The following is a 12,096-nucleotide window of genomic DNA, read 5'->3' as shown; positions in this document are numbered from 1 at the left end:
GGGACTCCGGCCCCACCGCCCTCTCCATCCTTCCTCCTGCCCTGTTCTGGGCTCGGCAGCGGCAGCACACCGACCTGAACTCTCGCGGTTACACTAGCGGCAGTGCGAAGGCCGCTGTCCGACTGCCGAGCTCGGAATCTGTCCGCGTCCGGGCTGGCCCGGAACGGGGTTGAGGAGCGAGTGCAGGAACCTGGGAGCGCCAAAGGTCACCAGCGCGCCGGGGTGGGAGTGTTACGGGCTCGGATGGAAGACGGAAAGTTCTTTCGGCTGCTCATACTCTCCGAAAAATGTCTCTTGGGCGGGAGCAGAAAGAGAGAGCATGCTATTAAATGGCAGTTGAGAGGGGGGAAAAGTGGAAGAGAAAGCTGGGAATTGGGCTCCCGTAGGGGGCGTCGCCCTTTCCATGTTCCAGCGCGTCCGCTGTGCCTGGCCTCTTTACTTTGAGCATTACCAGGCCCACGAGGTGGAGGAGGCAGGGAAGGGAACCGAGAGGCAAGATCGCTCTGAGGAAGCCCCCAACTATCCGCAGTCTAGCGCATCCCGCCTCCCCAGTCTCATAAGAGCTCTTATGATGTTTGGGCTGCATTTTTTGCCTTCTGGCAACTCCAGAGCTCCTCTGTCATCCTTCTCCACCCTCACTGCCCACCCAGCTCCCTGCTTGGTCTCCCTACTCTGGGAGGACTTCTGTAACTCTTCTGAAAAGACCCCAGACACATCCCCTCGGGTTTGAGGGAAAGGAAAACACAGATAGGGTGTTGACAGTAGAACTATAATCAGGATTCAGAAGAACATTTGCTAAATGCAGTCTGCTTATCAAATCCATCGCCTTAAAAAAAAAAAAAAACAACTCCCTGTGGGTGACATTTTTTTTACCTCTCCTCCTTCGTGTGTATTTGCATAGCCTGCTCAATAAATCTCTTCAATTAGAATCAGTAAGAATCTGTCTTGCTCGGGTTTGGAGACCCATCTCCCTGGTCTTCAGGGATACTAGGGGGAGGGAGGAATACCTGTGCGGGCAGCGCAACGCCTGACCAGCCGGGAGACCCGCCCAGCCCAGAGCTGGCAATGCTGAAGCTCCACACTTTAGTAGGCAAGGCAGATGGTTAAGTTCCCCCAGGTTCGTGCCAGGTTTCAACGTCATGCTGTGATTTTGTTCTTCTGGAACGGGATGAGTATTGCTTCCCAGAGCGGCCCTATTAGAACAGAAAGAAAATCCTCTAAATAGGCGGAACAAGGCATCAGGAGGGAAAGTTCTCTAAATGCACTTTAATACGAGCCGCGTATTGTGTGGAATTCAGCGCCCATCACCGTTTAGCCAGAGAGCTATGGTAGTGATTGGGGATGAATAGAGGAACATAATGGATACATGTGGCGTTTGCTCATTATATTCAAGTTAGCCCAACTCCGCTGTTGAAACTGTTCAACTTTCTCTCCCCTTAGCTTGTCACAGTTAAATAATACAGACATTGGGGCCTCCAATGGGATCGCCTGCCACGCCATTCTATTTCCACTACTAACGAGGGCTTCATAAGCCTTTGATACAGTCTGATCTTTGAAACCTTTCCAAATCTCCTCAAGCTTATGCTAAATCCTATTTGGAACTTTTTTCCCCCTTGTCTGCTAGCGCCCAGGGCTTAAGAAAGCCATTTGGACAATGACATATATACTAACACGTCGCAGAGCTCTTTTCTGAAAGGGAAGTGGCAGCTCTGATCACCGGGGCTCACACGAGCAAAACACAACTGCGTACACAAATTTGAATAAAATCAATTTTCCCTTATCCTTCGGGCTCCTAAATCGAGAGGCTATTGCCGAGCGCCGTGGGAAGCTGGGAAAGAACGCGAACTGAGCCTCACCCGGCAGAGCAAGTCTGTGCAGAGGGGGCCGCGAGCGGTTTCAAAGCCTCCGAAGTGCAAAACGCAGAGAGTGAGCGCGGGGTCCCGAGCCACTGGGGCGAAATCCCATATGATGGCTGTCAGTTCAAGCAGCCAGCACAGGAGGGGCACAATTAACAAAACCGTCCGCTCCTTTAACGCCCGGCGACCCGTGCCAACTCCTCTACAGGCAGAGCGCTGACAGGAAAGAAAAAAAGCAAAAGGAGTTAAAGAAACAAAGGAAAGATTCCCTAATTTTCATTTCTTGTTTTCCCCTCTAAGCCTTTCCACACTAAAGGGATTGTCGGAGGCTGGCGTAGGAGCTGCGCGAGGGCCAGGCCGCCATTGGCTGCCCGGTTCGGATGATTTGCATATCGGCTGCTATAAGAGCGGAGGCGGCGCTCGGCGGCGCAGCTCCAGCGAGAAAAGGCGAGGGAGAGGTGTGGGCCGTGGGCGGCATCCACGCGTCCTCAGAGTCAGCCGGCACCTCCAAGCTGCAGCCTGCAGACTTCTCCCGCACACGCCTCGCAAAAAGCGTGCTCTAGGGACCCTGGGACTCACGCCCAGACCTGCAAACCAGAGAGGAATCGCTCCCTCAGCCTTTTGGAATAGCGCTCGGGGCTGGCGGCATGAGTCCAGCGAGGCGCGGGGGAATCCCCTGCCTTTTCCCCCTGCAGCTCTTCAGCCTTTGCTGGGTGCTCTCCGTGGCCCAGAGCAAGACAGTGCGATACAGCACCTTCGAGGAGGATGCCCCCGGAACGGTCATCGGGACCCTGGCTGAAGACCTGCATATGAAAGTGTCCGGAGACACAAGCTTCCGCCTGATGAAGCAGTTCAACAGCTCGCTGATCCGAGTGCGCGAGGGCGACGGGCAGCTGACCGTCGGAGACGCGGGCCTGGACCGCGAGCGGCTGTGCGGCCAGGCCCCGCAGTGCGTGCTGGCCTTCGACGTGGTCAGCTTCTCGCAGGAGCAGTTCCGGCTGGTGCACGTTGAAGTGGAGGTGAGGGACGTCAATGACCACGCGCCGCGCTTTCCCCGGGCCCAGATCCCCGTGGAGGTGTCCGAAGGCGCGGCCGTGGGCACGCGCATACCCTTAGAGGTGCCGGTGGACGAGGACGTGGGCGCCAATGGGCTGCAGAGCGTGCGCCTGGCCGAGCCGCACAGCCCCTTCCGCGTGGAGCTGCAGACGCGCGCGGACGGTGCCCAGTGCGCCGACCTGGTGCTGCTGCAGGAGCTGGACCGCGAGAGCCAGGCCGCCTACAACCTGGAGTTGGTGGCCCAGGACGGAGGCCGCCCGCCGCGCTCCGCCACGGCCGCCCTCAGTGTGCGCGTGCTGGATGCGAACGACCACAGCCCGGCCTTCCCGCAGGGCGCCGTGGCCGAGGTGGAGCTGGCGGAGGACGCGCCCGTGGGCTCGCTACTGCTCGACCTGGACGCGGCGGACCCCGACGAGGGCCCCAACGGCGACGTGGTGTTCGCCTTCGGCTCCCGTACCCCGCCCGAGGCGCGCCGCCTCTTCCGCCTCGATCCGCGCTCGGGCCGCCTCACCCTGGCCGGGCCCGTGGACTACGAGCGCCAGGACACTTACGAACTGGACGTGCGGGCGCAGGACCGCGGCCCCGGGCCCCGCGCCGCCACCTGCAAGGTCATCGTGCGCATCCGCGACGTCAATGACAACGCGCCGGACATCGCCATCACCCCGCTGGCCGCCCCGGGCGCGCCTGTCGCCTCGCCCTTCGCCGCCGCCGCCGCCGCTGCTCTCGGTGCGGACGCGACCTCGTCGACCGGGCCCGGGACGCCAGAGGCCGGAGCCATCTCTCTGGTGCCAGAGGGGGCGGCACGCGAGAGCCTGGTGGCGCTGGTCAGCACCTCGGACAGGGACTCGGGAGCCAACGGGCAGGTGCGCTGCGCCCTCTATGGGCACGAGCACTTCCGACTGCAGCCGGCCTACGCGGGCAGCTACCTGGTGGTGACCGCGGGGTCGCTGGACCGCGAGCGCATCGCCGAGTACAACCTGACCCTGGTGGCCGAGGACCGCGGCGCGCCCCCGCTGCGCACCGTACGGCCCTACCTGGTGCGGGTGAGCGACGAGAACGACAACGAGCCGCTCTTCACGCGGCCGATCTACGAGGTGTCGGTGCGTGAGAATAACCCGCCCGGGGCTTACTTGGCCACGGTGGCCGCCAGGGACCCGGACCTGGGCCGCAACGGCCAGGTCACCTACCGGCTGCTGGAGGCCGAGGTGGGCCGCGCTGGGGGCGCCGTGTCCACCTATGTCTCGGTGGACCCGGCTACCGGGGCCATCTACGCGCTGCGCAGCTTCGACTACGAGACGCTTCGCCAGCTCGACGTGCGCATCCAGGCGAGCGACGGCGGCTCCCCTCAGCTCTCCAGCAGTGCCCTGGTGCAAGTGCGGGTGCTTGACCAGAACGACCACGCACCGGTCCTGGTGCACCCGGCACCATCCAACGGCTCCCTGGAAGTGGCGGTCCCCGGGCGCACAGCAAGGGACACGGCCGTGGCGCGCGTGCAGGCCCGGGACGCAGACGAGGGTGCCAACGGGGAGCTGGCATTCGACCTGCTACAACAGGAGCCGCGAGAAGCCTTCGCCATCGGCAGCCGAACGGGGGAGATCGTGCTCACCGGCGACCTATCTCAGGAGCCGCCCGGCCGAGTATTCCGGGCGTTGCTGGTCGTATCCGACGGCGGCCGGCCCCCGCTCTCCACCACCGCCGCTGTCAGCTTCGTGGTGACAGCAGGAGGCGGGCGCGGGCTGGTGTCGCCAGCCAGTGCAGCGAACTCGGAGCGCTCTCGCCCTCCCGGCTCTCGGCTCGCGACGTCGGGGCCGGCGCTACAGTGGGACACGCCGCTGATCGTCATCATCGTGCTGGCCGGGAGCTGCACGCTGCTTCTGTCCGCCATCATCGCCATCGCCACCACCTGCAACCGCCGCAAGAAGGAGGTGCGCAAAGGGGGGCCCCGCCGGGAAGAGCGGCCCGGGGCGGCGGGCGGCGGAGCCTCGGCTCCCGGCTCCCCGGAGGAGGCCGCCCGGGGAGCCGGGCCCAGGCCCAACATGTTCGACGTGCTCACCTTCCCTGGCAGCGGCAAAGCGCCCTTTGGCAGCCCCGCGGCCGACGCGCCCCCGCCCGCGGTCGCCGCGGCCGAAGTGCCGGGCTCAGAGGGCGGCAGTGCCACCGGGGAAAGCTCCTGTCACTTCGAGGGGCAGCAGCGGCTCCGCGGCGCGCACGCCGAGGTGAGGCCTTCCTTCGGCTGGGCGCCCCGCTCGGTGCTCCGCGGACAGGCTGGGGGAAGGGACTGGAGGGGTCTGGGTATGCGTGCGTGGGAGAGGCCTAACCTGTCGCCCTTGTGTTTTTGTCTCTTGTCCAACCCTCACCCCTGCTTGCTTTCCCCATTCCCTGCTGCAGCCCTACGGCGCCTCCCCTGGTTTCGGAAAGGAGCCGGCGCCCCCTGTGGCTGTCTGGAAAGGACATTCTTTCAACACCATCTCCGGCCGAGAAGCGGAGAAGTTCAGCGGCAAAGACAGCGGCAAAGGGGACAGTGATTTCAACGATAGCGATTCCGACATCAGCGGGGACGCTCTGAAGAAGGATCTCATCAACCACATGCAGAGTGGTGAGGACTCCTCTTTCCTGCCAATTCAGCCTTTCTTCTCTCCCTCCGTTTCTGCAACAGCCTCTCTTCTCAATCTCCATTCCCGGATTCCCTCCCTCTTTCTCACTTTTTTCTGTCCTTGAGTTCTGGATTCCAGCCTGCCTCAAACATGAATTTCAAAATGCCAAGTCGAGGCAGCTCCACCACCTAAAATAAACCAGACTCCCATCCTGTTAGGTTGCTTTCTGAGAAGAGAAATTCTGCTTATCATTTTTTTTTTCTTTTTTGCTTCCAGCTAAAGCTGAGCCAACTTCGTATTAAAGTGGCTTTGTAGGAACCAATATTCATTTCAGATCTGGAATCAGGGCGTTCATCTTCTTACACGCTTTCCTTTTCAGCCGCCCTGACCCTGTCTGACGCTTTGAAGATGGAGGCGCAGTGCGTGTAATCTCAGTAATCATCATGCCCTCTTCCTTTCTCTTTTATGTTAGGACTGTGGGCGTGCACCGCGGAGTGTAAGATCCTGGGCCACTCTGACCGCTGCTGGAGCCCCTCCTGCGCTGGAGGGCCCAGCACACATGCTTCCACTCACCCGCCAGCCCAGATGTCGACCTTCTGTAAGAGCACGTCCCTGCCCCGGGATCCTCTGCGTAGGGACAATTACTACCAGGCCCAGCTGCCCAAGACAGTGGGGCTGCAGAGCGTCTATGAGAAAGTGCTACACAGAGACTATGACAGGACAGTCACTCTGCTCTCCCCTCCTCGTCCAGGGAGGCTCCCAGACTTGCAGGAGATTGGGGTACCCCTCTATGAGTCCTCCCCTGGCAGGTACCTGTCCCCAAAGAAGGAAGACAATGAAAATGTGTAATCCCATGCTGCATGTTGTCACGCATATACAGGTCACTCCAAGAAGCCCCTAAGTTATTGACCGGTTTCAGTGTTGTATATAGAAATATGCAAGATGTGCCTTAAAATGAAGTTGTTGGAAGCTATTTCCAATCACATTGGTACTGTTTGGTATTTGCAAACAAAAATGTAGTTAATGTAATTTTTATGAAATGTGTGCAGTATTTAATTCTTATCATGCTATTGACTTTAATTTCCCTTGTGGCTTGCCATTTTCTTAGTGTTTTTAACCTGTACATGGTGTAATGTAATGTTTGTATATAATGAAATTTTGTTATATTTTTATATAATAAAAGCTAAAGTGGAAGTTATTGCCAAAGGAACTGTCTGTAAGACAAAAAAACAAAACATGTTGGAATTACTTAATGGAAATTTATCTTTCACCTGAAACAACCTAGTGTTAGAGAAGTTTTGCCTTGCCAAGTATAACTTGTATATCTTGAGTCTGTGGTAGATTTCAAGTTCAATGTTATTTAATTACATTTGGTTTTCTGTAAACCATGTCACTTAAAAGCAGAGTAATAAAGGATTTGTCATGTGTTTGAAGAATCTGCTAATTGCTTTTTGTGAACTTACCGACAGTCAGGCATTCACAAAAAATCTGAGTACCAGAATTAAACCTTCTTCAAGTGCTAATTATTTGGGCATTATTAACGTTCACAGCAACAGTAAACCTGTGGGATTTCAAGTATTGGAGTCTCATCCAAGTATTAAAAAATTGTTGCTTTTGTAAAACATATGCATATACATCAGGCACTCTATAAAATTCCTGCCCTCATTTATTTACTCAACAAATATTTATGGCGCATCTACCAAAAAGTGGAGGAAAGCTGAGTTTAGACTGTTCATTCACTAATTAAACAAACATCTGTAAAGCGTTTCCTAACTGCAGTAACTCCTCTAGGGTCTGGGGTTTAAGGTTAAGAAGATATAGTCCCAAGAAGCTCTTACCTTAAATATTAAGGATTTTAATATCAAAAAGAGACTCAAACTTATGGGTGAAAAGACATGATGCTTGAGATGTGTTTTAAAATATTCTAGAAGAAAACATGAGACTATATGAAATGAGATTGAAAGATATATTGATCATGGTCAATGCTAACATTGGTATGTGTGTGTGTGTGAGTGGAGAAGATTATACCAATCTATTTGTGTGTTTGTGTGTGAAAATGTGCGTAATGGAAGTTTTTTTTTAAAAAAAACACTCAAAAGACCTGTTATAAAATGAAATAAAATTTCATTTTATTTGAAATTAAAATAATAATAATGAGAGCTAACATTTACTGAACATGTTTTTATATGAGCGGAGCTCCTTACAAAGATATTCTGCATGAATTATCTCATTTATTCTTCAAATAACCCCCATGAGATGGGAACTATCATTATTTCCATTTTACAGATAAGGAAACTGGGACACAGAGAGTTTAGGTAAAATGCCCAAAAGTCACACAGCTGGTAAGTGGCCAGGATGAGATTTAACCCAGATTACTCAAGGCAAGAAAATAAAATAAGCAATGATTTTGTTTTCTTTTTAACTTGAAAGAAACAAAGAGTTAAGTAGAAAAGTCCCAACGCGTCGCCTTTACTGACTGATTATTGTTTAGCACTTTATATTTGTGAAGTGCCTGTGTTCCTTTATTACTGATTATGGAGAGCGAAGCTCTGTAATGAATAGAGGAGCCCTCAAAGCTGCCTGTTGAATTCATAATTGAAACCACTGGTGGCCCCAAGCTGAACAGCAGGGTGGGCACACACGAGTGCTTCGCCACCCATGGCCTGTGCAAAGTTCAGCGGTTTCTGAAGGCAGCTGAGCTGCACATGAGCCTCATGAGCTCAGAGAGCCCAAACAGACTTCAGGTTCTGGAAGAAAATGTTGGATATGGCCAGGTTACCGGACAGCTACAGAACCGTGATGACCAAGCCCCAGTGGAGAGACCCCAGCTAGACCTCCTATTCTAACATCCAAAGCTTTATTCTTGAGCCAATCTCATCCAATGCAAAGCAGAAAAATGAATAATCCCGCAATGGCAGCCTGAAAGCATCCAATCTCTGAAAGTGTTTGCCGGCTCTTGTCCTTCAAAAGTAAAATAATGTCATTGTCATTATTTTATTTTGTGCTGTGTTAACTATTTCATTGTCCCCAAAATTCAGTTATCAAAATCACTATGACTTCACTGTCCTATTCTTCCCTTAGAGAAATGACCATTAAAAGGCCCGATTTTGCTTGGAACTTTAAAAAAAATCAAAACATAATTCAGTCCTTAAAATCGTTTGTTTAAACAAAAAAAAAAAAGAGGGAAGGGGACTCATCTCAGAGTCAGCCATAGGACCTCTCAGAGAAACAGGAACTATGATGAAAGAAGAACTATGATGAAACTATGAAAGAAGAACTATGAAGAAACTATGATGAAAGAAGCTCTCTGCTTTTCTTGAGAAGTGTTGATTCTCAAGCATATTTTTAAGAAAATATATTGCTTTATTAAATTAAATGAGATAATATATATGCAGAATACTTAGGACCACGCCTGGCCTACAGTAATACATTCTATCTTCCTCTTTCCTTGCCTTCCTTTGGAGCCAGTCTCTATCAGTGCAGCCCCACCCACTAAGGAAGATGAAACAGACTCAGGATTTCTGGCCTTGTTCTGACACTGGTTTGCTCTCTTTGCTTCTTTCACTATCACTGTGTAGACCAGGGCCTCATATATAGTCGACACTCTACAAGCAAGTATGGTTAAATGAACATCACAAGCAAACTCACAAGCCTTAGGGGTTTGTGATGGTGCCACAAGTCTGTCTTTGGAGGTGGAGGCCTACAGCCCTGGGGCACCTTCGCAGTGAACACTGGGACATGGAAGGCACTTGGGGAAGTGGGAGGTCACCTTGAAAGAGAAAACTAGAGCCAGACTTTAACTATTTCCCTTTTTTATGTCTGGCCCCATTGACCTGGATGTCCTACACTTCTTATAATAAAATATCCATCAAAGAAACCACTTCAGAAAATTAAAATGTAAGTGGTTTCAACATCTATTGAAAAGTGCATTCTGAAACAGCAAAAACAGGATGCATGTCTCCACATACAAATCTACATGCCCATGGAAAGAAAAAAATATGTATATATATAATCAGGATGAGTTCCGTGCCACAATTAGCTAAATATCTGTTTTATTTCACTCAGCAAATATACGTTTTTATCATCCAAAAATTCCATTTTAGAAAATAAGCATATTCACTTTAGTACTGAATTCAGTAACAACAGATAACTGGAAATGCTGTAAGTTTTGAAGGCAAACTGAAGCAAAGTAATATAGTACCTGATGGGGCACTGTGCTTTGCAACAACTCAGAAGGGTTTTGAAAATGCTGTCTAGGTTTCAACAGCTATGCAATAACTCAAGAGAGTATTTATCATTCTGTTTCTTCAGGGGAAATAATCTGCAGTGGAATTCACCACCAGGTTCAAAGTCACCTAATAAGAGAAGAGCAGGCAGAAAGAGACAACAGGCTGTTTTAAAAGCCATCACTTAAACCACCAGATTAAATGTGCTCTTGTAGCAAGGACGGAAAACATCTTCACTCATTATCAGAGTGTGAGATTTGCTCCCTCAAAACTTGCTTAAGAAATTCCAACAAGTCCAAGTGAAGCCTGCATAGTTTAATGGGGAATTAGGAAAATTCCATTTTCCAACCCAGTACGACACTTGGCTAGATCACGGACACCTCGGACTTGACATGTCAGAATCAAAATCATCCTCCTTCCCTGGCATCATTACCACAAAACTACCCCTCTGGCAACTGTTTTAAACTCTGCAGTTTTCAGACCAAACCCCAAATACTAAAGTCATTTTAAGATGTCATCGAATTTCTTCCTTCCACTCACCAAGGTCTGTTGATTCCATTTCCTAAATATTGTTTAATTGTCCTTTCACTCCATCCCCACTGCTGCCCTCTGCATTCACTTCTGCTGCAGTGGATGCTTCTGGTTGCCCTCTGACTGTCTCCATCCAGACATCTGCCTCTGCAGCTTGAGACTTGCTGAGAGCTTGGGGGTCCACCAGTGTTGGGGCTACAGAAGCTTGGTCAGCTTGTACACAGGGCAGTCTGGAAACACTGGGGGTTTAAGAACTGTCCCTCATCCCATTAGGGACAGGCATTGGTGGATAAATATCCCAGCTTTCCCATCCCTTGGGAGGAAAACTCTGAGCTGTATTCTACACAGTTCCCCTGAGGGTCTCAAGTGAATTTGAACCCCAGTTGCTCACAGCAGCATCCTACTCAGCCAGACGCCCTTCACTGGCTGTCCCCCTGCCCTGTCTCACTTTCCCCACTCTGTCACTTGTACTTCCTGGGATCTGCTCTGAAATAAACTTCCTGCACCCAAGCCTTTGTTTTAGTAACTGCTTTTAGGGAGACTATCTAAATCAGGATGGATGCATAAGAACAAGAATAAGGACACCAGTTTTTAGCGATTACTGCATTTTAGGCACTGCACCAAGCACTTTACAGTTAATCCTCACAACCTTACGAGGTAAGTACTCATTAAACCGTTTTACATATGGGGAAAGCGAGACTTGGAGGGGTATGGTAACTTGTCATAGATCACACAAGCTCCTATTAGGAGGAGCTTGGATTTTAAAAAGATCTTTCTGATACAGAATAAGACATCCTGCCTTATATGAACTCTCATTGTTTCTTTCCCGGGTTCCAGCATGAGTCTCCTATCTGCTCTCCCTGGATTCACTACCTGTTTCCCTTCACTCCATCCTCCACGCTGCTGCCATAAAGACCTTTTCTAAAATCTGATTTTGTCACTCATCTGATTAATACCCTCATGACTTTCCATCACCTCTAGGATAAAGTCTGCAGGGCTGTCCATGGCATCTCAGGCCCTCAGTCCTCTGGTCCCTTCCTCCTTCCCCAGACTGGGTACTGGTCCCCCTACTCGCCAGCATCCACCTGGAACTTCAGCCAGAAGGATCTACTTGTGTTTCACCTTTCCTTTCTGGTCCATTTGCCTAAGATGACATTCTAGTTCCTCTTCTCTTCTCCCCACTCCATCCTTTCTCTTTTCTGGCTCTTTTTCTTATCCATCAAAATTATTCAAGGATCACGTCAGCCCCTCTCCCAGCTACCAGCCAGACAAGGCACAGTGACTTGTGTGCTTCCTCAGCACGTAGCCTCACCTACCTATCTCCCCACTCCTGGCCCATGAAATCAAGGTCCGTCTGTGTCTTTCATCTCTCCATCCGCAGCAACTGGATCACTGGCTGGTCCCTAAAGATTCAATAAAGGCACTTGCTGAATGGAATGATTCAGTGATCCAAGCACAAAAGGTCATGGTTACACACCACAACCAAGAGACTCTGCATCTACAAGTCAACAGACTTCCCTACAGGGGGACTGTGCTAAATCTGCCTCCAGAATCAGCATCAGAGGTGACCGAGAGATTCAGCGTCTTATCTACCCAGCTTAGTGCTTAGAGGATTCAGAAGCTGCACAAGCCCTGACCATATAAGTCACCGTAATTATTGAAGGAGAGGCCCTCCCCATCTCCTAGTTTCAGCACAGCAGCATCTCTTCAGACCCAACTCAAGAGATTCCCAGAAGTTGGTACCTGAAGCCACATGGCTCAAATAATCCAGATAATTGTCAAATCTCCACTTTGTTCCAGGCAAACACAGCAAACAGCGAAGTTTGGTGAAGA

The 12,096-nt window shown here is 51.4% G+C and overlaps 1 protein-coding gene across 2 annotated transcripts; it reads left to right on the top strand.

Annotated features, from left to right (window-relative positions):
- Positions 1–2,503: 2,503 nt before the first annotated feature.
- Positions 2,504–6,355, top strand: LOC309974659 (protocadherin-8; the record flags this gene model as incomplete). 2 transcript variants are annotated; one of them, XM_082859343.1, is made up of 3 exons in its annotated part: positions 2,504–4,837; positions 5,301–5,508; positions 5,979–6,355. In XM_082859343.1, 3 exons carry the CDS (start codon positions 2,504–2,506, stop codon positions 6,353–6,355), a joined length of 2,919 nt encoding a protein of 972 aa, XP_082715469.1. The 2 variants fall into 2 exon arrangements, with proteins under 2 accessions (XP_082715469.1, XP_082715468.1); XM_082859342.1 differs by having other exon boundaries at positions 2,504–5,128.
- Positions 6,356–12,096: the final 5,741 nt, after the last annotated feature.

Source organism: Leucopleurus acutus, assembly GCF_964270905.1.
Source record: "Leucopleurus acutus genome assembly, chromosome: 18".
In the NCBI taxonomy this organism is placed as follows: Eukaryota; Metazoa; Chordata; class Mammalia; order Artiodactyla; family Delphinidae; genus Leucopleurus; species Leucopleurus acutus.
The sequence above is the reverse complement of the archived record's forward strand: the minus strand, read 5'-3'. Positions and strand labels throughout refer to the sequence as shown.